This window comes from Haliaeetus albicilla, chromosome 1 (genome assembly GCF_947461875.1).
Source record: "Haliaeetus albicilla chromosome 1, bHalAlb1.1, whole genome shotgun sequence".
Classification (NCBI taxonomy): Eukaryota; Metazoa; Chordata; class Aves; order Accipitriformes; family Accipitridae; genus Haliaeetus; species Haliaeetus albicilla.
In genome coordinates, this window is record NC_091483.1 from 23,004,096 (window position 1) to 23,031,809 (window position 27,714).

Sequence of the window (27,714 nt, forward strand, 5' to 3'; positions counted from 1 at the left end):
AGCTGGGTCAGGCAAAGGGGAGAACTGCAATTCAGGTACATGACTGTCCATGCCCACCACAGTACCATGGGCACTGAGCAAAGGAGAGTAGGGAAAAGTGACGCCCAGCCATTCTGGTGATTTTAGTTATCTTCATGGCATTGTCCATGCCTGAGCTTTAGGAGGCAAGTCATCAGATGTTTAAGAGGTCTCTCATCAGATGTTTTAAAAAGGCTTATTTTTAGTCTAGTAAATGTTGGTGTTCTGTCTCTTTGCTTCTGGAGGTTTGAATCTTCCGGTCTTATGTTTTCTATTCAGGTTTTCTCTGTAACAGTGCACAGTAAAATCTCAGGGAGAGAATGAGCAAGGACCAGGCAGAAAGGTTTCCCCATGTGCATACATGATGACAGGAGTAGTGCTCTAGAAAAATCAAATGTCACGGGCACTGGAAACTCAGCATAGGGTCAGGAGGGAGGTCTGCCCTGTTAGATGCTACAAACAGTGGGTATGTTTTCAAAAAGGATCAGGGGAAAGTGTTTTTAATAGATAAACAGGTGAGACTGCTTTGTTGCTACTTTCCATGGTTAGTTCACGTATTTGCAGATTTTTTCTGTAGTTTTATATCGCGGCATCTGTAGATGACTAAATCACTTAGGGGCAGAATTTTGAAGATGTGTGGATCTTTATTTTCTGTCTGTGAGCATCCAGATCCGTTTAAAAAAAAAATTAAAAAAAAAAAACCCTTAGGCCAAGCTATTATGTTTCCTTCAGTCTTCACAAAACATTATCTTTGTTCTTCTACGTTATTGGCTTTTTAAAATGTGTTGCGTCTCTCATGTCAGGCCTGAAAATAATGGCCAGCCAGGCACTTTTTCTAATCTGCAAACATCTCCCCCGTTTCCTCTACCCAAGGAAGGCCGTGTCACCAGGTAGACTACTTTCAAGGTCATAGCTATATTTCACTCCCAAAATTGCTGCTGCCAAACATGCTTCTTTTCCCATTGCCACAGCACGTGCATATGGCCTGGCTACCATGGATGCTGTATGTCTGTTCTCATTGAGAGATGCCGTGTGAGCAGAAGACAGGGAGTTTGTGGCTACTCATGTCACATTTGCTGCTTGCCCCATCTCACCTAAGATGGTTTTGACATTATGCAGTGTTGGCCAGACCTGAATCCTTGTGGTATGATACAAAAAAAGCAGACAAGGACTGACCCACCGTTGTCTTCCAGAGTTAGCCCTTGTTGCCCGTTGCTCCCCTGCCCTGCTCCTGCATGTCGGTGGCTGGACCTCGCCAGCAAGAGGAATAAGGGAAACGGAGCCCAACCTTAGCGATTAGATACAAAATTGGCAACTTCATCGCATGTTACTTTGATGATTAGGTTTGATTGCTGTTTACTTTTTTACCTGGGAGCCAGCTCAGAAACACCAGATGGTTATAGTCAGGGTGGGATTTGGAGAAGGCCATGCAAGCTGTTATGATAAGAGGCATGCCCAACTTTCCATTAGCAACAGAGACATCTTGACCTTTGGTATTTTGTCAGGAGCTGCCTTTTTTTCCCCTTTTTTTTAAATAACTAAAAATTGACCCACTTATTTAAAGAGGTGCAGTTATTTTTGGAGTGTCCTGCAAATTTTGGGAAGGACTTGACACCAGCCATTTCCTCTCCTATAAGCACATGTACTAGACCAATATTGGTTAGTGTGTGGGAAGCTCTTCAGGTCGAAGAGTGGTCGATCAAATAGGCTTGTGGGTTAATAGATGTGTGGGTAGAAAGGAGAGCCTGACAGCTGGAGAGATGGTCGTGCAGGCAAGGGAGGCCATGTCCCACCTCTGGGTACTGCACCATTGTCAACTCAGACCCAACATGCAGAAAAAACAGCTGAAGGACCAGGTGATTTGGAGAGGGAGGTGTTGAGTGTTTTTGCCATCTCTTTTTTCATTAAGGCTTTCACGTTCCCCTTTTCAAGTGCTTTTCTGCAGTAGCTGGAACTAGAGAGGGGAAGATTGGAGTCACTCATTCCTAGAGCTGGGGCTTGAAGTAAGCAGCTGAAACTGCAGAATTCACACAAAAGGCACTGGGAGTTGGCGTCACTTGGCAGAACTTGTCCTGTCAGTCTTTGCAACCAACTTGTGCTGCACCAGTGATATCAGCCTCAAAGTCTTGCACAGGTCCACTGGGTAAAATTGTGTTTTTTAACGAAGTCAGTGGCAGAACTTGTAATACCATTAAAGCCAGAAGGACCATTGCTCTGAACCTCTCTCTAGTTTGGCCTCCTGACTCAGATTTCTCTCCTTGTGCTTGTGTACCAGTCCCATTGCTAGGGCTTGCTTCAGGCCTTGCCTCCCTTCCCTCAAACCTCTCAGATGTCACTGTTGCCAGTAATAGTAAAATTAAAGAAAAAATGTGATTCTGTTGATTAACAAAAGTTTTACAAGGTGTCATGATCCTGGATGTATAATTGGGGCCACAGATAGCAGTGGAGAGCCTTTGTTCCTTGTATGGGAAGACTGTGATGAGTCTGAAGAGCAACTAAGCCGGCATTCATGCCCAGAAAATGAAGCACAACAATTGTTTGCATTGCTTTTTTATAGAGACAGTATTAAAACCCAAAATTTGATTTATTAGCATTGCAAGAAGCGTACAGTCTAACAGAAGTCAAATTTGATATTTTTTGGAAGTAGTGTGTTTTGCATCAGCAGCAAGTAGATAAAAGCTTTCTGCAACTTGTTTCATTTATCACAAGAGAGCATTTGATGCTACTGCTTCCTCCATATTAGGTAAAAGCTTTTATAAAACATTCATAAACTTCCATAGTTATTACTGAATTGTAATGAATGTCTAAACAAACTCACAGATGGTTTGTAGTCTTTTATATATTGTGCATATATCTTCTTCACTGCAGACTAGCCCTTTAAGCCTGCAGAATCATTCTTTTTTGTATTTGGGATCACTTGGTCCCAAGAAGACTAGGTGATTAAAAAATATAAAATAAATAAATAAATAAACCCCAAACCATGTGCTAGCAATGTGCCCATAGGGCAAAAAAAAGGCCACCAGCCTTCTGGGCTGCATTAGGCAGAGCATTGCCAGCAGGTTGAGGGAGGTGATCCTGCCCCTCTGCTCAGCACTGGTGAGATGTATCTGGGTGTTGAGTCCAGTGCTGGGCTAGCCAGTACAAGAGGACTTACAAGACAGGGACTTACTGGACCCAGTCCAGCAAAGGGCCACAGTGATGATTAAGGGATTGAAGCATCTCTATGTGGGGAGAGGCTGAGAGAGCTGGGACTGTCCAGCATGGAACAGGTGTGGTCATGGGGATCTTACTGATGTGTATAAGTACCTGATGGGGGGGAATAAAGAAGATGGAGCCAGGCTCTTCTTCAAGGCATCCAGTGACAGGACAGGAGGCAGAAACTGAAATACAGGAAATTACACTTTAAACATAAGAAAAAGGTTTTTTTGTTGTTTTTCCTGTGAGGGTGGCCAAGCACTGGTGCAGGTTGCCCAGAGAGGTTGTGGAGTCTCCATCCTTGGAGATACTAAAAATCAGACTGGATACTTACCATGGGCTCTTGTTGCCCTTGGGCTGGACTAAGTGATTTCCAGACCTCCCTGCCAACCTCAACTATTTTGCGTTTCAGTGGTATCTTTGATGCAGCAAATGGGGAGCCTGTCCTATGGTTATAAGGGCACTGATCCTGCACATTGAGCAGCTTGGAGCGAGAGCAGACCGTCTGCCTGTTTCTTGTGCAGAACCAAGCAGCTATTAAATGATGACTTTTGCTCACTAATGAAATCAAATGGATTTTTAACATGTAAACGAGAAGGGGAAAGCGAGGTAACTCGTTATTAGCTATCGGTTTGCCTGAAGCAGATTTCCCATGTTAAAGCACTTAAAAGCAAATATAGAATTTATGATGTGTCGGTAGATTTTAAACCTGAATAACGTCCAGTTGTTGTAATGGCTAATAATGCAAATTATCTGAGGCAGACTCAGTGTAAAGCAGTAAATATATCCTGCCCATTCAGACACAGTTCTTTCTTTTTCCCTCTTTCCATTAATATTTTATCCCCCTGAAGAGACGTTTTCAACATATTATGTGCACCAGCATACTGCGCTCGTGGTATTCCTGGATGTCATTACAAAGAAGCCCGAAGACTGTACCGTTGCTCTGCTGCCTGTGACGCTAGCTTGGAAATTGCTTGGAGCAACAACAGCAAGTGTCAACAGGGAGCCATATTAATTATTTGGAATGTGTCTCATAAGAGGAATCAACTGCTTTTATTGCAGCACGAATATTACTTGAAACGGGAAGGTTACTCTAACTGTTATCGTAATCTATGTGTCATTAACTTTCCATGTTTAGAAAAAGAGATTAACAACCCTGTAAATTGTTACAGTAAATAGATGAATTATAACAACATGTTTTTATTATAAATAGAAGTTTCTCAATATAGTTACCTCCAAATTACTGGAAAAGAATCGAGTCTGTAACAACTGGGAAACTGCATGGTGGTGTTGGGAACCAAAAAGCTTCCACCCAGGTGAAGGCAATACCAAGCTCTGCAAACTGATATCTGCATCTTCTGCAGGTGCGAAAAACAGATGCAGTTGTACTTCATACCACGCTTCCTTCAAAAATTGCTGTGACACAGAAATGCTTGCTTCCCTGTTAAGTGAGATTAACAGATTGAATGGGCTTGTGTGAAATCGGTTGTCTTCTGTGGCATATGGCCTTTTAAGAGAACATTGTGCAAAATGTACGTGGTAGTGGTAAAGCAGGTATAACTAAAGTTCAGCATAGTACCCATGTCTGCATGGAAAAAGCAAAAGAAATGGGAACATTTTCAACTTTTCATCAGGTGTCTCCACAAAATGGAAGTTCATTGTGAAAAATGCACAATAGAACAAAATACTTGCAAGCCTGTTTTTAATCCAGTGCTATAAAAATGCTGTATGTTTAATTATAGCCCTGGTAGACTTCTGTAGGAAACAGCAGAACTAAAACACTTATTTGTCCACAGGGCAGGCTCACCATGGGCAAGTTTCTTACATTGCCCCACCAATCCACCTCGATTCGGATCTGGAGAGACCGCCATCAAAGGGTGAGTCAGTGACGCAGTCTCCATGCACGTGCATTGCAAACCAGCTGTAGGCGTGAGTGCATATCATTCATTTGTTCATAAAGCCTCCATGGTTAAGTTACCACCCTCCATCCAAGGACACTCTTGGTAGCAAATTAATTCCTGTGAGAGAGCTGTATGAGAGATGACCATGTCCCATGTGCCCCATTATGTAGCTTTGAACATACCATCTTGTTCACAAGCTATTTTGCTCTTCCCACTGGTTTACTTCTGGAGGGACAGGTATACCTTAGGTCCTGCCCTCTGCCTTCCTCCTTTCCTTCCTAATGGCAGTGCGAAGGCAGGAGGGGTGCTGGTGGCAGGATGCAAAAAAGCAGATTTCAGCTGCCCCTCAGGTGAGTAAGGGTACAGTAGCGGTCATGCGGTGGTTGAGGCCTGGATTCAATCCACATTGCTGTTGCTCGAAGTTTTTTCTAGAATTGGTGAGGAGACATGCTCACTCTGGAGGATGACTCAAATTTTAGGTGAGCTGATTGCCCTTGGGAGCAATGCTAGTAGCTGATACGTACGGAGCGAGTGGAGAATAGCCCTGCTAAGATAGGTACCTCTCTTGAATGGTGCAAATAAAGTGATATGAATGTAAGCCCTTGATTTCTCTGCCCCATTTGGAGGATCATCCCCTGGCTGTGTTGTGATGAACCCTCAGTGTTTGCCTCTGTGGCCTGGGGAAATGGGCTTGGCCCACGAGCAAGCATCTGTGCTGGCGCAGACTTCTTACACTTCCCTTTGCTCCTTTTAATTAGATTGTCAATATTCAGGTAGGATAACAAAATGACCAGCTTGTCCTTCTTGGAATGGATAATAGCAAAGCTAAAATCAAACAGATATATGGAGGTATTTCCCGGTCAGCTCCAGAAATGTGTATGAATATCAAACACAGGGAATGTTGTAGTAGAAGAGAAGAGAAGGAAGAGGACAGCCAAAGCGTGTTAGCAGGGAGATGCACTATAGCTTAGGTTTGGTATTTTTCCTTTCTCCTACTCTCCAAAGGTGCTACAGTGGCAGAAGGGGTACAGGAGTGATCTTTGTAGTGATTGTCGCCATTCTGCCCCAACATTGTAAGGCTGCGAGTATGTGTTCGTGTGCACGTGTGTTTCTCTAAGTGCTCATGATTGAAAAATGCAATGTGTTAATGCAGGATTGATCTGGATAGGCACACTGGTATTATCTAATAGGAAGAAAGCTGTCTTCTAAATCTCACTTTGTTATCCACCTCTAATATTCTGGGAGACAGAAAAACCTTCATGTTGGTGAATTGCAGCTGCAACTGCAAACTGCTCGTCCAAACGGCCCAAGGACTTTGTGGGCTAAATGAAAGCATACTGTTAATGCTCTTGGCATGAAAGGCTCCCTTAGGTTTGAGTAAGCCTTGTGGCTAGATCTGTAACTTCATCAAGTAAACATTTGCTGGGTTTTTTGCCTTTGTAAGTGTGAATGTGTGTTTTCTTAGCTGATGCAGTAACAAAAAATAAGGAATTGACGCTTGCTGCACAGAAGCAACCTCAGTGCTATTATTCCTTGGTGGTTCCTCTTGCATCTCTGCAAGGTGGAACCATGTGCTGGGTGGTGGAGCTTGGGTGTGAGGATGCTGGATTCACAGTCCTTTCTCCAAATCTGGTCTTGTTGTGAGTTGGGCTGGTCACATACAATCTCCTGGCAGTCAACAACCTCCATCTGGCTTTGAGTGAACTGACCTGAGGTTTGACACATGCATTTAAGATCATCAGCTTCTTCTAAACCACTTGAAAACCTCCAGTTCTGTGGTAAAATGTACTACATTGCTTTTTTAGCAGAGCACTCCAGTAAGGCAGAGACAGTTAGGACTTCCAGGATCTTCTTGCCCAAGTCTGTCTTTGATGTTAGATGTGATGAATCAGAGCTTACTTAGGTCAAGGTAAATCCTTGCCATGTGGTCTGGAGCAGGCTATGGAAGACTCAAGGATGCTGGAACAGCAGCAGCCAAAGAAGCTGTGCCTTACTTTCTCCAGGATAAAAGAGCCAAAGACTGGCAAAAATCTTCAATGATCTGCCGTTTGTGAGGGCATAGCTACCTCTGCAAGATGAATGGCACTGCCACCAGGAGCAGGGCAAAGTGGGTCAGGCAGAACAGTTGCAGCACTTACAGAGAAGGTAAAATGGAGTTTATCCAACACAAACTGCTACATTAACTGCTTCCACCAGGGCCTCCACCCCCCAGTTGAGAGATCTTAAAGAAAGGGCTGCTCAGGGTGGAAGGACTGATATTACTGCTGCTACGCACTGGTAAAAGGACTCAAATACCCTTGTGTAACTTAATAGGAGAGGGCCAGGGAGGCAGCCAGCTCTAAAGGCATCAATCTGTTAGCTGGTGACTAGGGGGTGTTAAAAACTCGTAATTGGTACTGTCTTCTGGGGGAAGAGCAAGGCTTTCCTGGCCCTGGGATCTGGGATGTGTAGCTCTACTTACGTGTCTGCTGCCTCATTTGCAGCCTCAGCACCCAAAATCCATTACAGTATTGTAATAATCAGGATTTTTTTTTTTTTTTCCTAAGTGTGTGGGGGTTATGAAGGTTTTTTTGTTTGGCTGCATTTTCTGACACCTTAGGACTCAGGACCATGCTTAGGTCATGTTCCAAACTTCATCTTGAACCACAAGTGCTGTTTTAAACAAAGGATTCAAAAACACCTCTGTCCTGAAGCTCTCATTGGTTCTCCACATTTCCAGTAGCTGAAACTCTAAAAAAAGAGCATGACAGTCATCATAAACCACTAATGCTTTTGGCTGTTGCTTTGATGCTCTTCATTTCCCTTTCGCATTCCCCCTCACACTGAGCTGAAGACCAGTGCAAAGTTGCACCTAGAGTGGCAAAAAGAAGAGGCCACCATACAATTTTAATTGTAATAAATGGAAATAGAGCCAGGGTAGGGGTATAAAAGCATCTTTCCTTTCCATATTATTAAAAAACTATACAGCTTTAGTGCTCCTGTGGGTCTATGCAGTTGCAATTCTCAGCTGGCAGATTTATTTGTAACTGCCTCTTCCTTCTCCTTTTTAAAAATTTTATCACTGGTGACATTTACACACATTGTTTATGCATGCAGGGCGTTTTTACCTGCTTTTCAGAGTCCTGATGCTAGTAGTGAATAGAGTATAAACTCCAGTAGTTTACTAGTACATTAGTGTCATCGTGCATTACACGGTAATTACTCTGAGCCACTGCTCTGTACAGTAACACAGTAATGACGCTGTAAATCAAGTAATAGATATGAGGCTCTGAATCAGCATTTTTTATCAAGACACTTCTTATTCCCCACCCCCTTTTTAATTTGAGGGTGTTTGAAAATTAATTCTGTGTACAAAGCACTGTTAACCATTATTTTTATACCTTCTCTCAGTCTAACGATCTGAACGTGATTACATGATAGTTACACAACTGTTTACAGCATCCGTATGCAGAATAATTCCAGGGGTAGCTGAGACCTCAGGTTGTGATCTCATAGACTGAAGATTAAACCTGTGTTTAAAAATGGATTGCTGGTTACTGGCAATAGCAAGGAGTTTTGTAGGTGAGGGTGATGCTGATACTCTGGCTTAGAAAGGGATTTTATGGAATTATCATATATAACAATAAATTAAATTTAGTGTTTGGACTCAAATTCTACCAGGTACTAAACCACAGCAAATAAGTGAATTAAACTTACTGAATCCACACACTAAAACTATTTATAAAGCTTTATAGAAGCAGATTTTAGTGTATATGTGGAATCATATTAAACATGAAATATATGCCTGGCGTTTAAAGCTAGGCAGTCTGAGGAGCTCACCTCCCCTGTTGAGCTAGCATTTTGCCAAGGTTTCCTTCAAAGTTGAAGCTCAGGGAGCAGTTGTCGTGGAGATTGATACGCTTGAAGTCAGTACATTTCCAAAACATGAATTGATAAGCAAAACTGTGTATTGGTCCCCAGTTCTAGAAATTTATAGCAAATAAAGGAGGGATGGGAGATTCTCACCCTTCTGTGCAGATTTCTCTAGCCAGAGAGGTTGTTTTGGCCCCAGCTAAGGCACTGTGGGGTTTTTTTCCTGTAAACTTTAGTTGTGATGTTCAGTCTCCGTAGACACAGAATCTCTCCCTACCTCTTGGGCAGCATGTCAGGGAGACAGCCAGAGGTTTTGCTCATTTTCCCCCCTTTCTTCTCCAGCTCAGTGGCCTGTCCCTTTGTTCATTCTTCCTTTAGAAGCTGGATGCATTCTGCCATTTTTCTCCCCCTTTGCATTTGCAACATCTGAGGGAGAACCATTCCTGAATGTCAGAAGGACTGCAAAATCTTATTACCAAAAGTAGAGCAGGTTTTTGGATGCAGACATTCTGGGTCTTTTATTTTTTCCTCTCCCAAAGGTCCCAGAGAGGGTCAATGGCTTTGCAGATGATGTGGGAGGATCTGACAGCTGGGCTCATTGCACAGCCCCGGTCCTTCTTCCCAGGTCCAGAGAAAGGGAGGCGCCAGGCAGCAAGGCCCAATGGCACTCCTTGCTTTAATTCAAGCTGACACATGGGGTCATGCATCCCGTGCTCGCCAGGCCCTGAGACACGAGCTTTCCTGCCTCTTTCTCCCCGGGTCCAGTGTCACGAGAGAGGTGCTCTTCAGGAGTCCCTGCTCTGAGCCAATGGTGGCCAGGCACCTCCTGTTTCCAGGCTTTTTCATTTTCTGCCTGGGAAAGCCATTCGCTCAGCTCAAGAGTCCTTTACAGTCTCCCTCTGCTTCTCTCTGAGGTCCCACTTTTACTCATCCTGCTTCTTCCCTTTAGAGTTAGTTACAGCTATATGTTTCCAGCTTCTTAAGGCGATACTGTTTTCCTGGGGAGAGGCTAATTCGAGGCCTTTGAGCCAAGAGAGGACCATGCACTGGATGCTGGTTGTGGTCCCCCATGCTCAGAACCCTTATTCCATTTTTTTCCTATGCAGTGCTGGGGTGCTATATTGTGGCCTGCTCTTCCTCAGTCGTGTAGAGGGTTTCCTTCTTTGCTTTTGCTCAGCCTTTTCTCTAAGTGTGGTTGCTCTCAGGGCTTCCCCTTCATGGCTGCCCTGAGCCCACCAGAGGATCTCACTCCCTCCGACATAAGGTATGAGTGCTCACTGCAACAAGCCAGCAACCCACACCCAACATTTTCTCATCCCATGTGGCTTTTCAGGCAAGCAGAGTATATGAGGCATGCAGGTAACATGTTGCACCAGTTGTATGGGGGATGACCGTTTACCATACTTGCACAGTCAATGGAAAGGTTTTGCAATGACTGCGAGCTTCACATGTACCGTGAATTTTCAGCTGCCTTGTTTTGAAGATGTGTGTACAGATTTGTTTGTTGGGTTGCTTTGCTGTTTGTTTATTTTTCATTTGAACTCTGCTTTTTGTCGTGATGGATGGACTCATTTAAAGCCCTCGGCCTCCAGGCTGGAGATGAGTCTTCAAACAGCTCAGCATGGCGACAGAGTGGGTTTTGGGCAGTGTGGTAGAGGCCGATGCAGGAATGCATTGCCAGGTATGGAGCTTATTTGGGTTGTGAAGATGGTGAGCTCTGATATAAGGATGCAATGCTTTTCTCAGTCTTATCCAGACCCCTCCGAAAATCTGTCGCTGTCGCTCAGATCCATATCAAAACATCCACCTTCTTGGACTACACTGATTTCCCTGAAGCAGGCAGCTGCTTTGAACATGGGCTGTGCTCCGTATTTATTAATTCCTCGTTATGTATCATGGGTGGTGATAACTAGTATCATAACCAGAGTAGCCAGGGCTCCTGGCAATCTTGCAGCCAGCCTGCAGTCCTCCTGTTCGCTTGTTATTATCTGCAAGGTCCCACTTTATGTCCTGTAGCTATCCATAGTCAGAAAGAGTTAATTGCATGCTGTTCACCGTTTTCTTTTCTACTATGGTGTTGAACTGTTGCTCTTATTTCTTTGGAATGTGTGTTTTCATTGCAGAGGGGCACCTCAGGGCATTGCTGTTTGTTTATAAGATAACAGCGTTCGCTCTAGCAGAAAGCTGGAGCTAACAAAGTCTCTCAAGGAGGAGTACTAAATCCTGTACGCTGGTGGGAACTGTTCAAAGTATTTACACTTGAAAATATTTAAGGATTTTGGGGTGGGGGAGAACAGTCTGAGTGATGTTTAACACCTTTTCCATTATTCCTAGTCATCTAAAAAAAAAAAAAAAGAAAAAGCGCTTTTTAACTAGCTTTTTTTACGAGCTAGCTGCTGCCTTGTAAGGAAGTTTTGCTATGGAGATCAGCATGAACTGTAATTTAAAGATGCCTTGAAATGTTATACTTTGTAGGCTGTTTGAAGCTACCATGTGACCTGATAAGCTCAAAATGGACATGGACATCCACCCAAGAGATTCTTTTGACAGTGGGTTTCATCTTCCGCTGTACTGAGCTATGCCACTCGCCATCAGCGGTGGGGGTTTTCACCTACCTGACAATGGCAGCAGCTGGAAAGCAGAGTCAGCTATGGCAGTGCATCCTCAAGCATCACTAATCTAAAGTGAATGTCCTATTACCAGCTTGAAAAAAAAGCTATTGAACCAATTCAACCTGGAAAAAAGAGCGCAGTTCTGCATACAGCGTGAGACCCTTCTCAAACTTCTCTTTTTTTTCCCCTTTTCTGCCAGACTAATTTTTGGCCACACTTCTCTTTCTGAAATATTTATAGGGCAAATAACTGTTTTAAATGAGCAGATGGGGGAGACATAAGACAAGCTGTTAAATTAATAAACATGTGTGGTGCTTTATCAGTAAGGGAGCCCATTTTGGCATTTCTTCTGGATGATTTGTATGGCCTATCACCATTGCACCTGGTGCAGGGACAAGAAATGGGCACTTAATAACCAAACAATGTGCAAACTCCTTCCATTATAACTTCATTATGTCAGATATAATCGTCTATAACTAGATGTCAAATACATAATTTATGTCCAGCTCCCCTGTGGAATAGTGGCCATATGAATGAATGGCCCCATTAATGGGAAGGAGCTTTTACTGTAACTTTTCCCCTCCTGGTACATGGTCCATTTTGTCATCTGGTATTAATTCTGATTCACTTCAGGGTTGCAGAAAAATGCCTGTTATATTTGTATTTGTGTAATGGGAGAAGGTGGCAAATAAATCATATGAGAGATCAAATTTCAGGTCCACTGATTTCCTAAGCCATAGGAATTGGATTGGGGAATAGGATTGGTCTGCAGCGCTTTGATTGAGAGGCATAACTGGCCTTCATTTTACCCGTCTAGAGACATTAAAAAGGCGTACAATGTGAGGTAACACTTCCTACGGGAGCCCTCTGCCACAGACAAAGAGTTTAGCCGCTGGAAAGTCTTTCTGTGCCACTGCAGCCATGCTGCTTGCTTCCTTTGCTGTATGTTGCATCTTCCCTCCTGTTGTCGTATGGTGCCTATTTATAGAAGTGCTCCATGATGTATGTGATAAAGTGTGTCATCATCACTTGAAAGGATGGAGGATAGGATAACAACTTTTTTCTAGAGAAGTCCTTGGGAAACATATGTGTGTGTTAGAGAGGGACATAGGATCTCAGTTGTTCTGTGCAGGGCCTGTGGATATTCACAAATGAAATAGGTACAAATGCAAAGGATCAGGTTGGCGTGGGTCCCTTGCAAACTACCTTTTATACATTTTTATGATTTAATTTTTTTAGTGTATGGCCTTGTTTTGGGGTTAAAACTCTGGTGGAGAGCAACTCAATACTCTAAGTCTGGGAAGACTGTTAGTAATACAACTAGGAAGCCACCTCAGATATAGCACTATTGTTATATTATTGGTATATTCTTACTTAATAAGAAAACGTGTTTTATTCTGTTGCAGCTACAGGGGTAATATTTGTTTTATTCTTCCTCAGGTATAAATCTGGATGCAAAATTATCCAGTTAACACCATTTATAATAGTAGATGACTTCTTAGTGTCTGATAGAGTTTCCCATTGCCAGAACAAAATTATTTTAAGACTAGATGATGAATGGTATGTATATCTAACAAAATATTAAAGTTTCTTAGACTTGTGACTTGGATTTCTGAGTGGCATGTATGCTAAAATATTTGCAGTGGTTGAATATTGTGTTACATCTATAGCATCTTCTCTTGGAAAATATTTTCTTTATTCTTTTCATTTCATTCTTTTCATTTTCTGTGGGTTTTGGTTTTCACTGCATGTATGATGTGTTTAAAGAAAGCAGATCACCCTTACAAAAGAAATGTAAAAAATGTAAGTTCTGGTTTAAGACAAATTAGGAAAAGTAACTGATAAAGACCTGGGCTACTCAATGGTGTAGTCTGGCTGCCTTCCAATAAAATGTAGATGTATCTTACTGGTCAGTGAGCAAGTTTAGCGTGCTTTCGTTGAAGTTCATCAGACTCAAGCCATGCATCTCTAGAAAGGCAGGCAGCCGATTTCCCATGCAGGCGAATCATGTTAGGCTTAGACATAGTGCTGTTGACAGCACTGAGTCAAAAGAGTTTTGTATTCATTTGATGGCTCTTCAGCTGTGCAGTGGGATTTTCTGTAGGTAAACAGGTTTTTTACTGCTCTTGGCTCTTGAAATCATCTTGGGTTGAATCAGAAGTTGTTAGAAATGAGAGATTTCCACCAGAATCAGTGGTCCGATGCTTTCTAAAATGTTTGGGGTTAAAGCCCGCTTTGGCCCTTGAATTTCCGTAAAGCGGATTGTTGAATTTTAATTCTTCCCTTTGTGTGTTGTTTGTTACAGAGGAATCCTAGTGATGTAATATAATCCATTTCGAAGGGAAATGTATGCTAGTGAATTGGGTACCTCAGTCTTGAAAGGCACTTTTGGAAATCCCAGCCTTAATAAATGCATACTAAACACTGATTTACAGATAAACGTTATGGAGCCCCATTGTTAAGATTGTAACTTGGCTCCCTCATAAGAGGCCTCATGATTTAAGTCTTTCAGCCAAGTAAATTTGGCTTGATAACTGCAATATTTGCTCAGAAGACAAGGACTGCTATCCTCTAGCTCCAAATGGTTTGTTACCACCTTCGGATTGGCTTGATATAGTTCATTCCCCTTGAAAACTCACAAGAAGCAGTATTTAAAAGATCTTGGTTACCTTTGAGAAGAGATATTAAGGTTGTTTAAATGTAATTGTAAGGGTTATAGGGCCAGTGTGCATGAGGGTGCAACAGCCATGGGACTGTTGGCTAAGGAGCTTTCAGGGATGGAGAGAACCAGTTGGACTTGGGGCAAGAAGACTTTGCCCTTACCCAGCTGAGGATGCTGTTCTTTTTGCAGATATGGTACATGGCGAGTCTTAGAGAGGGCTCTAGATTAAGCATGTTACTTTGTAGCAAGTATATCCCTTGTTTCACTGCAGCAGATTTTTGGAGAAAATTGCTTGTGCTTTCTTCATTAAAAAATGACCACAATTATGGATGCTCTCATGGCTGTCTCCCCTTTAGATTTTCTCTAAGTCCTGGTTTCATCTTCATTTCATTATGAGCGCTGCTTTGCACAGATGTGTGTGTGCATGTCTGTATTGTGCCCACAAATTTAGTAGTAGACATCCAGCAAAATAATACTGTTACTGAGTAAACAATTACGTTTCATTTTCTGGAATAAAAGGGAATGTGTGCCCATAAATCTTCTTCTAAATAATCTGTGTTGGAGAGTAAAAAGAAGATGAGGTTTCTAAATTCATGAAGGCCATTCACAGTGGAATCCTGTGTGTCACTGAAGTGTAACAAGCTTATTTATATTTTATTGTGCTTCTAGATCAAGCTGCATTATTATGGGCTGCATTCCCCTGACACTATAGCTGTTGCTAAGGAAGAGGTACATTATGTTAATATTTTGTGATCATAACTATGCAAGCTGAGTTCTGTACATTGAGGAAGTTAAGGGGCAGGGGGGGAAGTGAAGTTAATGCACCATTTTGCCTCAGTCTTCACTGGCAAGTGCTCCGGCCACACCATCCAAGACACAGAAGGCAAAGGCAGGGACTGGGAGAATGAAGAACCACCCACCATAGAAGATCAGGTTCGAGACCATCTAAGGAACCTAAAGGTGCGCAAGTCCATGGGACCTGAAGAGATGCATCTGTGGGTCCTGAGGAAACTGAGGGATGAAGTGGCTAAGCCACTATCCATCATAGTTGCAAACTCATGGCAGTCTGGTGAAGTTCCCACTGACTGGAAAAGGGGAAACATAACCCCCATTTTTAAAAAGCAAAAAAAGGAAGACCCAGGGAACTACAGGCCAGTCAGTCTCACCTTTGTGCCCGGCAAGATCGTGGAGCAGATCCTCCTGGAAACTGTGCTAAGGCACATGAAAAATAAGGAGGTGATTGGTGACAGCCAACATGGCTTCACTAAGGGCAAATCATGCCTGACAAATTTGGTGGCCTTTTACAATGGGGTTACAGTGTTGATGGATAAGGGAACAGCAACTGACATCACCCGCCTGGATTTGTGCAAAGCATTTGACACTGTCCCACACGTCATCTTTGTCTCTACATTGGAGAGACACAGATTTGATGGATGGACCACTTGGTGGATCAGGAGTTGGCTGGATGGTTGCACTCAAAAAAGTTGCAGTCAAACTCCATGCTCAAGTGGAGCCCAGTGACAGGTGGTGTTCCTCAACGGTCTGTACTGGAACCGGCGCTGTTTAACATCTTTTTCAGTGAACATGGACAGAGGCATTGAGTGCACCCTCCGCAAGTTTGCCGATGACACCAAGTTCTGTGGTGCAGTCAACACGCTGGAGGGAAGGAATGCCACCACAGGGACCTGGATGGGGTTGAAAGGTGGGTCTGTGCGAACCATACGAAGTTCAACAAGGTCAAGTACAAGGTCCTGCACATGGGTCGGGGCAATCCCAAGCACAAATACAGGCTGGGGGATGAGTGGATTGAAAGCAGCCCTGAGGATAAGGACTTGGGGGTGTTGGTTGACCAGAAGCTCAACATGACCTGGCAATGTGCACTTGCATCCCAGAAAGCCAACCATATCCTGGGCTGCATCAAAAGCAGTGTGACCAGCATGTTGAGTGAGGGGATTCTCCCTCTCTGCTCTGCTCTCGTGAGACCCCACCTGGAGTACTGTGTTCAGCTCTGGGGCCCCCAACACAAGAAGGACATGGACCTGTTGGAGCAAGTCCAAAGGAGGGCCACAAAGATGATCAGAGGGCTGGAGAACCTCTCCTCTGAAAGCAAGCTGAGACAGCTGGGGTTGTTCAGCCTGGAGAAGAAGAGGCACCAGGGAGGCCTTATGGCAGCCTTCTGGTACCTAAAGGGGGCCTACAAGAAAACTGGAGAGGGACTTTTTACAAGGGCATGTACTGATAGGACAAGCGGTAATGGCTTTAAACTAAAAGAGGGTAGATTTAGATTAGATGTAAGGAAGATGTTCTTTACTGTGAGGGTGGTGAGGCACTGGAACAGGTTGCCCAGAGAGGCTGTGGATGCCCCATCCCTGGCAGTGTTCAAAGCCAGGCTGGATGGGGCTTTGAGCAACCTGGTCTAGTGGAAGGTGTCCCTGCCCATGGCAGGGGGGTTGGAACTGGATGATCTTGAAGATCCCTTTCAACTCAAACCATTCTATGATTCTATGATTTTGATTAGAGCCTCCACAGATTGTCAGTCACGTTTAGAGGCAAAAAGTAAGCTTGAATTTGAGAAGAATTCACGCAGAAAATGGGAGAAAACCAAACAATTGACAGAATTTGTTCACTGAACTTTAAAATTGCTCAGCAGTAGGGATCTGGAACCAGTGCTGCTAAAAGGGAATCTGGCAGAAGTAAACCAAATGCTTTTACCAGGCACGTTCAGTGAAGAATTTCTCAGCCTTCTCATGCTTTAATATGTTTTGATCATACAAACAGAGCATTCTTCCTTAATTCCTATTTCCTGACCATTTCCAGTGCTGGTGTCTATTATGTGATTTCAATATCTTCTGATTCATTTAGGTTGATTCACTAAGAGCCTACAGTCAAGTAGTAGCCGGCACAATACATAAAGTAAAATCAACGTGATGCATTAGCTTCAGCGTATGGAGTCAAAGAAGAGGCCAGGGTCACAAGCAAGATACTGATGTCCATGTTAGTTATTTTAAAAAATACGCTCTACAGACTGTATTGCTCAGTATTATAAAAGTGTTTACACAACAAGTAAAATAAACAAGGAAGGATCTTGGCATTCCTCCTAAAGGAATGTTCTGAACAGAGTTTCCCCTTTCAAAACTGTTTTCTCATTAATACTGCTGCCAAGGCATGAAACAGCCATGGAGAGGGAGGACTGGATGAGTAGGAGCTCATCTCAAATCTGGCATGCCATGCACCTAGCTGATTCGACCAGGACAGTGTCATGGTCATGGCACCTGAGAAGAGATCATTTTTGTCTCATACTACTACCTCTCCCATTTTCAGACATTCAGTGCGCTGGAGCTGGGTTTGCACCTGGATCGGGTACAGTGAGGATTATCCCCTCTTAATCTCAACTACTGAATTGGGGGGTGCAAAGCAAGCAGCCCACCCAGCTGAGGTCAGTCCTGTTTGCCAGAGCCTTGGCAAGCAGCGGCTCTCAAGAAGGACTGGGAAACCTGTTGGGGCCTTGCCAGCATCCTAACCCCATGAGTGGTTGTTTAACATCAGCTTCAGCCTCTGACCCTGCCATGATGAGCAGAGCCATTTTTTCTCCCTTCTTGTCTTGCTTCCCTCCTCACCATCCTTTTTGCTCAAACATTGTACAATGGCTTCTTTGACCCTTATCAGGGCTTTAGGAAAGTTAATACTACGTTTTCCTAGGTAAGGCTGTAATAATTCATGTTATACCTTGTTGCGCGCACCTGATCGTAAAATGCATCAAGAAGCTAAGGTGCCTGGCCTGGGAGGTGTCACTCACTTGGGCAAATTAAATATAGTGTGGGAGGAGTGGGAGGGAAAGAAGTAGTCAGCCCTGGGAGGCAGCGACTACTTCATACTGGAGGTGTGTGTTGTAAAGAGGAAAATGGGAAGAATAGAGGGTGATGAGCTACCAGGACATGGTTTGGGGGTGAGGTCAATGGCAGAGAAGTATCAGAGGGTAAAGACAGGCTGCATGGTTTGGGCGGAGAGGATGGGCAGAGAGGGCTTGTTGGGCAAGCCACATGGCTTAGACTAGAGGAAGGCAAGATGAGATGGAAAGGATGGGAAGGAGAAAATGAGGTTTTTAAAGAATGCTTTTATGTAATGTGTAGAGAGATTTAAAATCCTTTAGCTTTGGACAGTTGAGACTTTCACTGCCTCCAGCAACTATGCACAGACTAATCACGTAACATTTATATTCCTTGTTGCCTACCCCAGGCATCCATTCCTACCTGCTTGCTTCTTCCTAGTTTTTGCACTAAGTTGCTGCAATCTAACAGAAAAAATCCAGAGATTTCCTTGAGCATTATTAACAACTCCTAACCTACCCTCTTGGCAGTAACATAGAGCTCAAACCAAATGTCGAGAGCAGCCCAATGTGCTCATCCATTTTTTGAATCTGTTGAAGTCTCCTTCTCAGCCTGGCCACCCAGATCTTCAGCTCCTGTCCTTTTCAGATCGGCATAGCTGTGCCTCCTTGTTCCCAAGGCCATGGGCAGGGATGTTCAAAGTCCTTGGCCTCTCCCTAATCTACCCGTGGTTTTAAAAACTGTGTCCCCCCTTATGGCCTAAGGTTTGTGCTTATCTTTAAAGCACATTGCTCCTCTACATTGTGTTTGGTTAAATAACCACCAAGATATTTCGCATATAAGCTGACAGGTTTGACATTGTGAGTATTTTGCAATCATTTGTTTAATTAGCTGAAGCTCTCTGGGGAGAAGTTTATGAAATGGCATACTCCCAAAGTCTAATTTAAATCTGTTTTGCTTTTTTTTGATGGAAGGCTCGTAATGCAAAGCATTAAAAAAGGTACAAGTGAATGGAAAGCAACAAAAACCCTTCTGTTAATGGGCAGTGCCTCAGTAACAAACTCGCCCAAATACAGAAAAGAAATTACATTGGGTAAAATGACCTACAAGAGGGGAAATTGGAATTAAGTCTGCGCAGCTGTCTTGTCTTTTTTCTTTTCTTTTTTTTTTTTTTTAATCCATACTTCCCCTCTGTTTTCTTTTAGTGCAATGCTTAATTAAGCTTCTCCTTTGTTTGGAGGTTAATTCTTTTTCTAATCTACCGCTATTTTTACAAAGGTGTTCATTACTGGAGTGAACAAAGGCTGGAGACTAGAGAATGGTAGGTGTTGATCCTAATTTAGTGGGAAGGGATTTTTTCCTCACAGCAAAATCCTGAGGCCCCACTTTCAGATGCAGGGCTTCTCTGTCAGCTCTCCTCTGCTTTGCACTTTCAGTGAAATGGTTCCTGGGAGGGAGCTGAAGTTTCTGCCATGGCACCAGGTTTGTGCTGTCCTGTCTGCTCACTTAATGCACTTAGTTAGAGCCCTTTGTGCTCTACAGACCCTTAAAATCCCATCTGACTATACATAGAGACCACTGTCTTTCTTTTCTTTTGATACATCCCTGCCCACTGAAATCACTGAGAAATTACGATCCTAAATATTTAATGAGATCCGACTTTATCTTTGGGAGTCCCCATGGAGCAGCAAGCTCCTGCACGCATGGTCATCGCTCGAGGTAGGCTCTCCTGCTTGCTGGCATGGTGATGCTTGAAGTAGCTGAAGTACCTGAAGTCTCTGCTGTAGCATTTGTAGAACATGCAGAGCACGCATTAATCATATAAAAGTATTTATATTGCAAGAATCTGGGGTTGTGACACTAAATTTTGCTGCTGAGCTGCAGTGCTGGGGACTGGGCAGCATTGACGGAGCAGGGGCCGGCTCAGCACAGGGTTGTCGGTCTGTCTGTCCTGCATGTCGTGCTTGCCATGGCAAATGGGAGTGAACACAAGAGCAAGAGCTAAAACAGCTTTTATTGGAATAAAGCCTGTGAAAAACCCAAAGGAATGACAGAATGCCTCAATAGTTAAAAGCAGGACCCCTCTTACTTAGCATAATCCTGTTAGGAGCAATGTGGCAGGCCACATCTCCAGGAACCGCTCTGCCCATGCAGTCCTTTACTGTCCCATGCCATGGTATTAATAAAGGGTCACTCCTTCCAAACAATGGGAAAAGTTGGGCATGACCTAAGAGTCATTGCTTGTCCTCCAGAGACCAGATTTTACTGTTATGTTTCCTTGTTCTGGTTGTGTGATTAGTCATTTCATGCATTCACACATATATCTATCCAGTTGCTGTAGAAAGTGTTTTTTTAAATGTGCCACCCTCTAACCTTGTGGTTATTCATTTCACGTAGTATTCTGAGAAATGGGAAATGGTCTTTTTGGTTCTGTAGAAGCTCTAGGTTTGCAGGAAAAGAGAAAAGGCAATCGTGGAGCTGGTCAGTTATTGCTAACACAGCATAATTAATGTGCAAATATTTCTAAAATCAGCAGCTAATGACAGAAATACATGCCCTGTCTTTCCCACACAGAAAAGAAATGGGATTATATTTGAAAATACTTTTTGTTCATTGTGCTCTCTAGGCACCGTTGTTGGTAACCTGCACACATAGGTAAAACATTCTGCACTTTCTGACACTTTTTTTTTTTTCCCCAGAAGAATTGGCAAGGTGAGAAATGGCATGAACGGCTCAAGGAGTATTGACTTCTGCAATCAGTAGCTAGTGAAATTAGCATATTCCTTCTGTTTTGTTTGCACAGATGATTACAAATTAGATCCAGAAACATGCTCCCAGAGGTGTGTTTTGGGGTTTTAAGATAATGCTGGCATGGGAAGGAGGGAAAGCATGTTAACACAAAGCATTTTACCCCCATTTGTAGCTGGCTCAAAGCTACAAGTCTTGCAAAAATTCAATAGAAGTGGAAAAGAAGAAAAATGTGGGAGGAAAGGCAACACAGGAGAAAACAAAGAGCTGCGTGAACAGCTAATTAGTACAGATTGCATTCAGCTGTGCAAGAGTTGCTGGGAAGATACCGAGCTTGTAATGTGAGTAGCGAGGATGGAGGAATGGAGGTGAACGCCAAGCAGGGTAGGTTCTCCCACCCACTGAAATTGCATGTTTGAGCATTTCCAAACATAAAGATTGCTTTTCCGAGGTGACTTTCCTGTCCAAAATGCTTTCTCGGTGCTGGGCTGCTTTAAGAGATAGTAGTGCCTGTCCCTCCTGCCTTGGCAGGTCGGCAAGGTAGTATCCCTCTCTGGTAGCTCACGCTCAAAGAATGCAAGTAGGTTCAGGCCAAATAATGAAGCACTTGTGTTGCTGAGGACACTGCTGTTTGGGACTCGGAGTGGACTTTGAACAGATGTACAGACTCTCACTCGGCATGCCTGGAAAGGGCTCTCCTTCAACCAGGTAGTGCCAGGTGAAAAACACTTGTCAAATACCTGTCTGCTGACAGGTGAGGACAGGTTGAATCCATGAGTTTCAGCTCTGGGCTCTTGGCCACTACATCTTGTGAAGGGACTGAGCTTTAGTTTCTGGCTACCTGGCAGCATTTGTCATGTATTCACCACCTGGCACCTCCCTATTTTGAGGATGGCAAGATGGGGTAAGACCAACCATCCATCTATGGCTTGCTAGAAAAGGCAGAGCAGAAGCAGCTCCTAGTGAAAAGCCCAATCTACAGTTACAGTCCTGGGTTTTTTCTCTAGCCAAATCCCACTGGGGATGTGGTGGTATTTCTAGGCTGTTTTTCGGATCCATACTTCCAGGCCGATCCCCAACATACTGTCCATGTAGAGCCTTATCCCAGAGGCATTGACCATGCCTGGAGTGGTGCAGCATAGGGGAGAGAGTGGTCTGTGAGTGCCTCAGCCTCCAAGTTATTATTTGGATGTGTAGCAAAACCAGCCTCTGCCCCAAAATCCTCACCCCCGGAGCACCCCAATATATAAACCAGCGTCTCTCGGACTCCAACGCCAAAGAGATGTAAGTAACGAGCAGCTTTTATTGACCGTAATTGCACTTGAATTAACTAGATGCCTGTGTAGTTGGTGGCTCCTGCAGCCTGACATCCCTCCTGCAGCACTAGAAACCTCATTGCTTTGCCTCGCAACAGTTCCTATGCCAGGAAGCTTCAGAGGGCACAGCTCTCTTGGCATAACTCTAAAATAACTTGGCAAGTAAGCTCCGGAGGCTTAAACTCTTGCCCCAGCTGGGATACATAATGATCTAGCTACCTGCACTCTTTGATCTTCCCTTTGTTCTCTGATTTTCACAGAGTTATCATTTGTTCACCCCCCCCCCCAAAAAAAAAAGAAAGGCGGGGGGAGGGGGGTGGGCAGGGAATAGAAGGGAAAAACAAAAAAGGAAGAGGATTGGAAACACGCCCTGCAATTTGCAGGCAGGGCTGAGATGCAGCCTTGGCTCTGCTCTTTGTGTCCTCAGGGTGGTAGTGCAGCTACTGCTTCCCATGTCTTGCCGGCTGGCAGGGAAGAGGACGCACATCATACATTTGATTTGATGCTTAAAGATTTGTTTTAACCTGCATCCCTGTATTTAAATGGCACGGATGCATCTGCTCGTGTGCTTTGTTTCCTGAAGCTGTGTCGGGGCTGCCAGCATGAGTTGCAAAGGGGGCATTTTTGTGATACCATGCTAGATGAGAGGGTTCGGAGCTGGGGACGGCAAGCCACAGTCAGATCAGCAAGGATTTAGCAAAAATCTCTTCTGCCAGTCCATTGCAGCCTCAGGAGATAGGGCAGGGCTTCTGTGGGCAGCTGGCCAAAAGCTACACGGGTGAAGAATAAAGAAAAAAATATATAGGGAACTTTTACTAGGTCCAAAGATACTGAGATTTTTTTCTCTGCATCCACTTAAAGACTGATGCAGTTTATCAGAGATCTTTAAAGCTAATATTACTGACTGGATAGCTGAGAGTTTTCCGTACAGCACTTTCCAAAAGGCAAAGGTTTTTCAAACAGTTACAGTAACAGCCCCAAGCAAGGGTGAACCACAGCCATCCCCAGTGTACTTACTGAGGCTGTATCCCTCAATGCTTCTTTAGTCCTTAAATTTCTTTTGTTGGGGTTTGTTCCCAATGCTGGTGTGCTGCTATTCTGAAAAGTATGGTATTGCAGGAAAAGGTAATCATGTAGTGGGATTTAAGCTGTTGCAGAAGGGAGTGTAGTACATGATCCACTTAAAATGATGAGTATAGCTAAAAGTCGCAGAATTTTACAGTGCACAGACTGTAATATACTGCAGGGCATCCATCTTTAGCAGGAGGGATTCAAATCTGTGGAGGTTTTCAGGCTTCATCTATGAAATCACTTTAACGCTTGGGTTTTTCATTTGACTTTCTACTCTATTTGATTGTGGTCATGTTTGAATAATGTCAGAGCGGAAATTGGTTTTATTGGACTTAATTTTGTCCATGGCAAGATGTACATTGCCTTGAAATATTTTGTAATTCCCAAGCAGAAGGAGATGGGCTTCTCTTCAAGTCAGACCTCAGCTCTGATGTCTTGGGTTTTAATACACCAGGCTGTGAAGTAGCAGGAAATGGTGGAAATTGCAAGGTGGAAGTGGGTTTAAATGGCAGTAATCTCTATCCTTGCTTCAGGGAGAGAGCTGTAAATTGCTACTCTCTCTTGGCTCTTGCCCTAATGCAGGTTGTTACTCTGCTTTTGTTTGATGGTATTTCACCTTTTCTTTAAGTGGACAAAGGTAAAAAATTATAGGGAACAGAAAGTTATATAACACTGTGTTAAAAAAAAGAAAAGGGTCCATCCAAACACCTTGTATTGTTGGATGTGGCTACTTCTTGGATAGAAAAAACTCCTTCCAAGAGTCAGTGCACACAGATGGAGATACTGGCTGTGAGTGAGGGGTAGCCGAAGTCTGATTTAATGCAGTTGAGTGAAAAAAACAAAGAAAAGTAGTGCAAAATCTCCCAAAGTCCTGAAATCATGCGTGGTGCATCCAGCAGCTGTGCTCCAGGTTGGAACCTCCCAGCCACCACACTTTTATCTTAAAAAACAAAGCAGGAGTCTCGGTCATGTGAAGAGCTATTTAATAAAAAAAAAAAAAGGTGTTGCTCACATTTGCTGGTTGCCATGGTTTTTGGAGATTCTGGTATTCACTGTGTTCTACATATCAAATACAGACATAGCTAATTTCACCTGGAAAAGTGGTGGGATTTTCTCTTCTTTTTGAAGTGAAGATTTTGTCTGTTTGTTCTCAGCCTACAGTTTCGGGGGGCTGCTTGTTTGTTTATGAGTCTGTTGGGCTCTGCTTAACAATGCTGTGGTTTAGCTGGAGTAGCTTTGTAGTAACTCAATGCAGTGAATGCCCATATCAAAGATAAAGGGTGGCGAGCCAATTTTTGGCTGAGTCACTTCTTTGTCAGCAGACAGATTCGGCAGTTACACAGCGAGACCGATCTGACAGTGATACAAACCCCAGAGCCTGAGTTTTTGGTACAGGGGCTGGAATGGTACTGGCCGGTTCCTGCAGAGGTCAGAGCATATGATGCCACGATGCCTTCTTGCTTTAAAAATCTTTGAACCAGTGCAAGAAGTAGAGTCTCCATTTGTATTTTTTAAGAGGGACGGTTTATTCAAGTATGCATACCGTAATGGCATTGCACTGGGCTGCATTATCCTTGCTGGTTTGGCTGGAAATGAAATTTCCCCTTTCCTCCTCTTAGCGGTACTTGGGATTTGGTGAATTTTTGAACTGTGGATATATTCAGCTTCAAAGAGATTTTGCATTTGCACAGGAGAATAGCTGTCTTGTCATAATGACTGTGGCCTTAAAATTTGCCATTAACTAAAAAAAGAAGATTGTCTCATAGCTGCATGCACATTTTATGAAGATGTTTCTCTTTCCCTACACAGTGTTTTTTCGGGAAAAAAAGTATAACTAGGATCCAGGAGAGGCTGTGCAAGTCAGAACATGGTTTGTTCGCTCTGTGTTCAATCTCTCCTTGAGCTCAGCACACTTCGTCACTAATCCAGCTGGATTTAAGCTGCAAGCTGTAATGTACCAAGAGAAATGTATAGTGGGTACAGGTCTTACCGGGTGAGAAATGTCAGAGAAGAAGGCTGTTCCAGCACAGAACTGCAACTGGGACTGATGCTCCTCCTGTCTTTCTCTAAAGAGGTCCTGGTGGTCACACACCACTTTAAATGGGAAAAATTTGGGGCAAGGGTGGAGAGGAAAACACGGTTTACTGGAGATAAAAAGTAGTACATATCCCTGCATGTTATCCGAACTGGAGACAGCAGTGGGGATAACAAATTCATTTCATTTTTAGTTTTGCTGAACATTCCTTTTCTCTGCTAAAAGACACATTTTCTTTTGCCTTTGACACCTGTAGCCATTTGCCGCACCAGTGGAAATGGAGGGTAAAAATATCCCTATGATAATTCAGTAGTACTTTACACCAACTGTGCCGTCACTTTGCACAGGCATAAAAATGACTAGATGAGATGCAGAAAATCGGTCTGTAAATCCGTAAAAATCGTGGGTTTTCTGCATCTACTGATTTTCCATTGTCTGTATTCATTAACAGAGAGCAAAATGGATGAATTAGTGCTCAGTTCCAGGCAGCTGTTCATCTAACTTCCCCAAGCTGCACATGCTGAGGGTGTTTAGGATATTTTCACTTGCATAGAAATAAAAAAATCCCCAGCTTCTGTTATCTCTTCCACTTTCTGTGTAGCCTTCTGGGGCCAGGGAGCCCACTGCTGTGTTTTGTGCTTTCGTGAAGCCCAGCTCTGATCGCGTGGCCACCTTCGAAAAAATATTTCATACCAAAGATTGGCTTTTGAAGGGAACCTTCAACTTCTCTGAATGGTTCCCAGACCTCAGCCACCAACTCTTGTGTTGGGGTGTACGTTTTCCATTAAGAACAGCCTGGGAAGTGCTGAGCTCTGCTTGCTATGTTGGTCCTGCTGGAGCGCATGCAAAAGGGGACAGGGGATGACAGGGGACGACATGACGACAGGGGATTTTTGAACTTGGAAGAGCAGTGGGAAAGCTTTGAGCCCACAGTGACAGCATAGTAAAAGGACCGTGACTTGCATCTGTCACTTACCAAGAGGTAGAAAGGCTTGAAATATTTTATGAAAAGCCATCGTACTCGTCCTGCATGTTTACAGGGATGGGGAATACTGTGTATTAGGCAGCCTTTGGCAAGAGATCTGTAAATTCACAGCCCCTGGGGAGAAGGGATTTGGAGGAGGGTTGGGGGTGTCCCACTGCCCCAGGCACAGCTGGAGGAAGAAGCCAAGAACGCAGGCAAAAGCCAGCTCACACTCAAGGACCTGGTACGTGCTGGAAGGAGGGTGGAAGGAAGCTGTACATGATTTCAAAAGGAAGCATTAGCCTTGCTCCTTTGGCCTAAAATGCATTGGAGAGCAGCGAGATGAGCAGCCCTGCCAGCAGAGCCAGACACGAGGGGCCATCTCGTGCAGGAGACTGAGGAGAGGCAGCTGGGAAAGGGGCAGATGCTTGGATCTGCCTGGAAAACACAACTGAGTAATTTGGGATACAGACGGCACGTCAGAGGGAAAGGCTGCATAGATTATTAATACGGTGGGTGGCTTTCTTGGGAAGGGGACTTCTTAAGCTTTTACTTTTCTCCCTTTCTGCAGCTCGATGCTGCTGCTTACAAGAGGAGAAGAGGATTATTACAGATATTAGCTATTTAGACACTAGAGATAACTCACAGTGCCGAAAACTGAACTTATCTCTGATTAAAATTTAATTGCTCCCAAGCTTCCACTAGTTACTTGCATTAAGTTTCACACCATCGGAAAGTGCTCATCATCCAGTGTTGGATTTAACAGGAATTTGGCAGATGTTAGTGAAGTGCTGGAGGAAATCCAAACCGCAAGATCTGTGGCATATCATATGTTTGAAAATTTGTTGGCAGCTGAAAGAAAAATCACAAACCTGGAAATAGCAAGAACTGGACACGGATCTCTTCTCATCAAACAGCCAAAAGGTTGGATTGTCACCTTCAACACCTGGAAGACCAGCACGGGAAGACCAGCATGTGCTGTGTGTCAGGTGTCTCGGTGAGGTGTAAAAGCAGCAGATAGTATATAATGGGCATTTAGAGTGCTTTATGTGAGGAACATTGGCATCTCCATGGAAATCTTCAGGATAAAAAAACCCAGTCTGTTCTGAAGCAATTTAGCAAATTAGCTATGTTTTATAAAACTTAGGTTTTCATCGCAGATTTTCCTTCCTCTTGAGGACATTTATTCAGAAACAGGGTCCTTGTTCACTAAGAGACTAATTTATTTCTGTTATGTATTTCCTTCCTATTGCTCTCTGTTTGTGGCACTGTAACCTTCAGCACTGCTTAGCTTTTTGTCACCAGGATCTGCTCCTGGTGCAAGGAGAGGACAAACACAAGTAGCTAACAAGGTTCGAGAAAGCTTGATTCATTTTTTCTAAGTATATAAAAAAAAGCACTTAGCTTTATATCAACACGTTGGTGTGTAGTATTATGGTAGCCTCAACAGCTGTAGCACAGTGAGACTGCAGAGGGAGAAGATGCTTCTTTTAGACAAACAGGAGCTGAATTA

At 43.7% G+C, this 27,714-nt stretch overlaps 1 protein-coding gene across 17 annotated transcripts in view; it reads left to right on the forward strand.

Annotated features, from left to right (window-relative positions):
• The window catches only part of ADGRL3 (adhesion G protein-coupled receptor L3), a 523,370-nt gene that overhangs the window by 367,643 nt on the left and 128,013 nt on the right, over nt 1-27,714 (forward strand). For 16 of the 17 annotated variants that reach the window (XM_069782013.1, XM_069781919.1, XM_069782024.1 and 13 more), the window contains one exon: nt 5,010-5,090. The exons of the other annotated variant lie outside the window; for it this stretch is intronic. In XM_069782013.1, the coding sequence (XP_069638114.1) occupies nt 5,010-5,090 (81 nt within the window). The remainder of the gene's footprint in view (nt 1-5,009; nt 5,091-27,714) is intronic. 17 annotated transcript variants of the gene reach the window in all.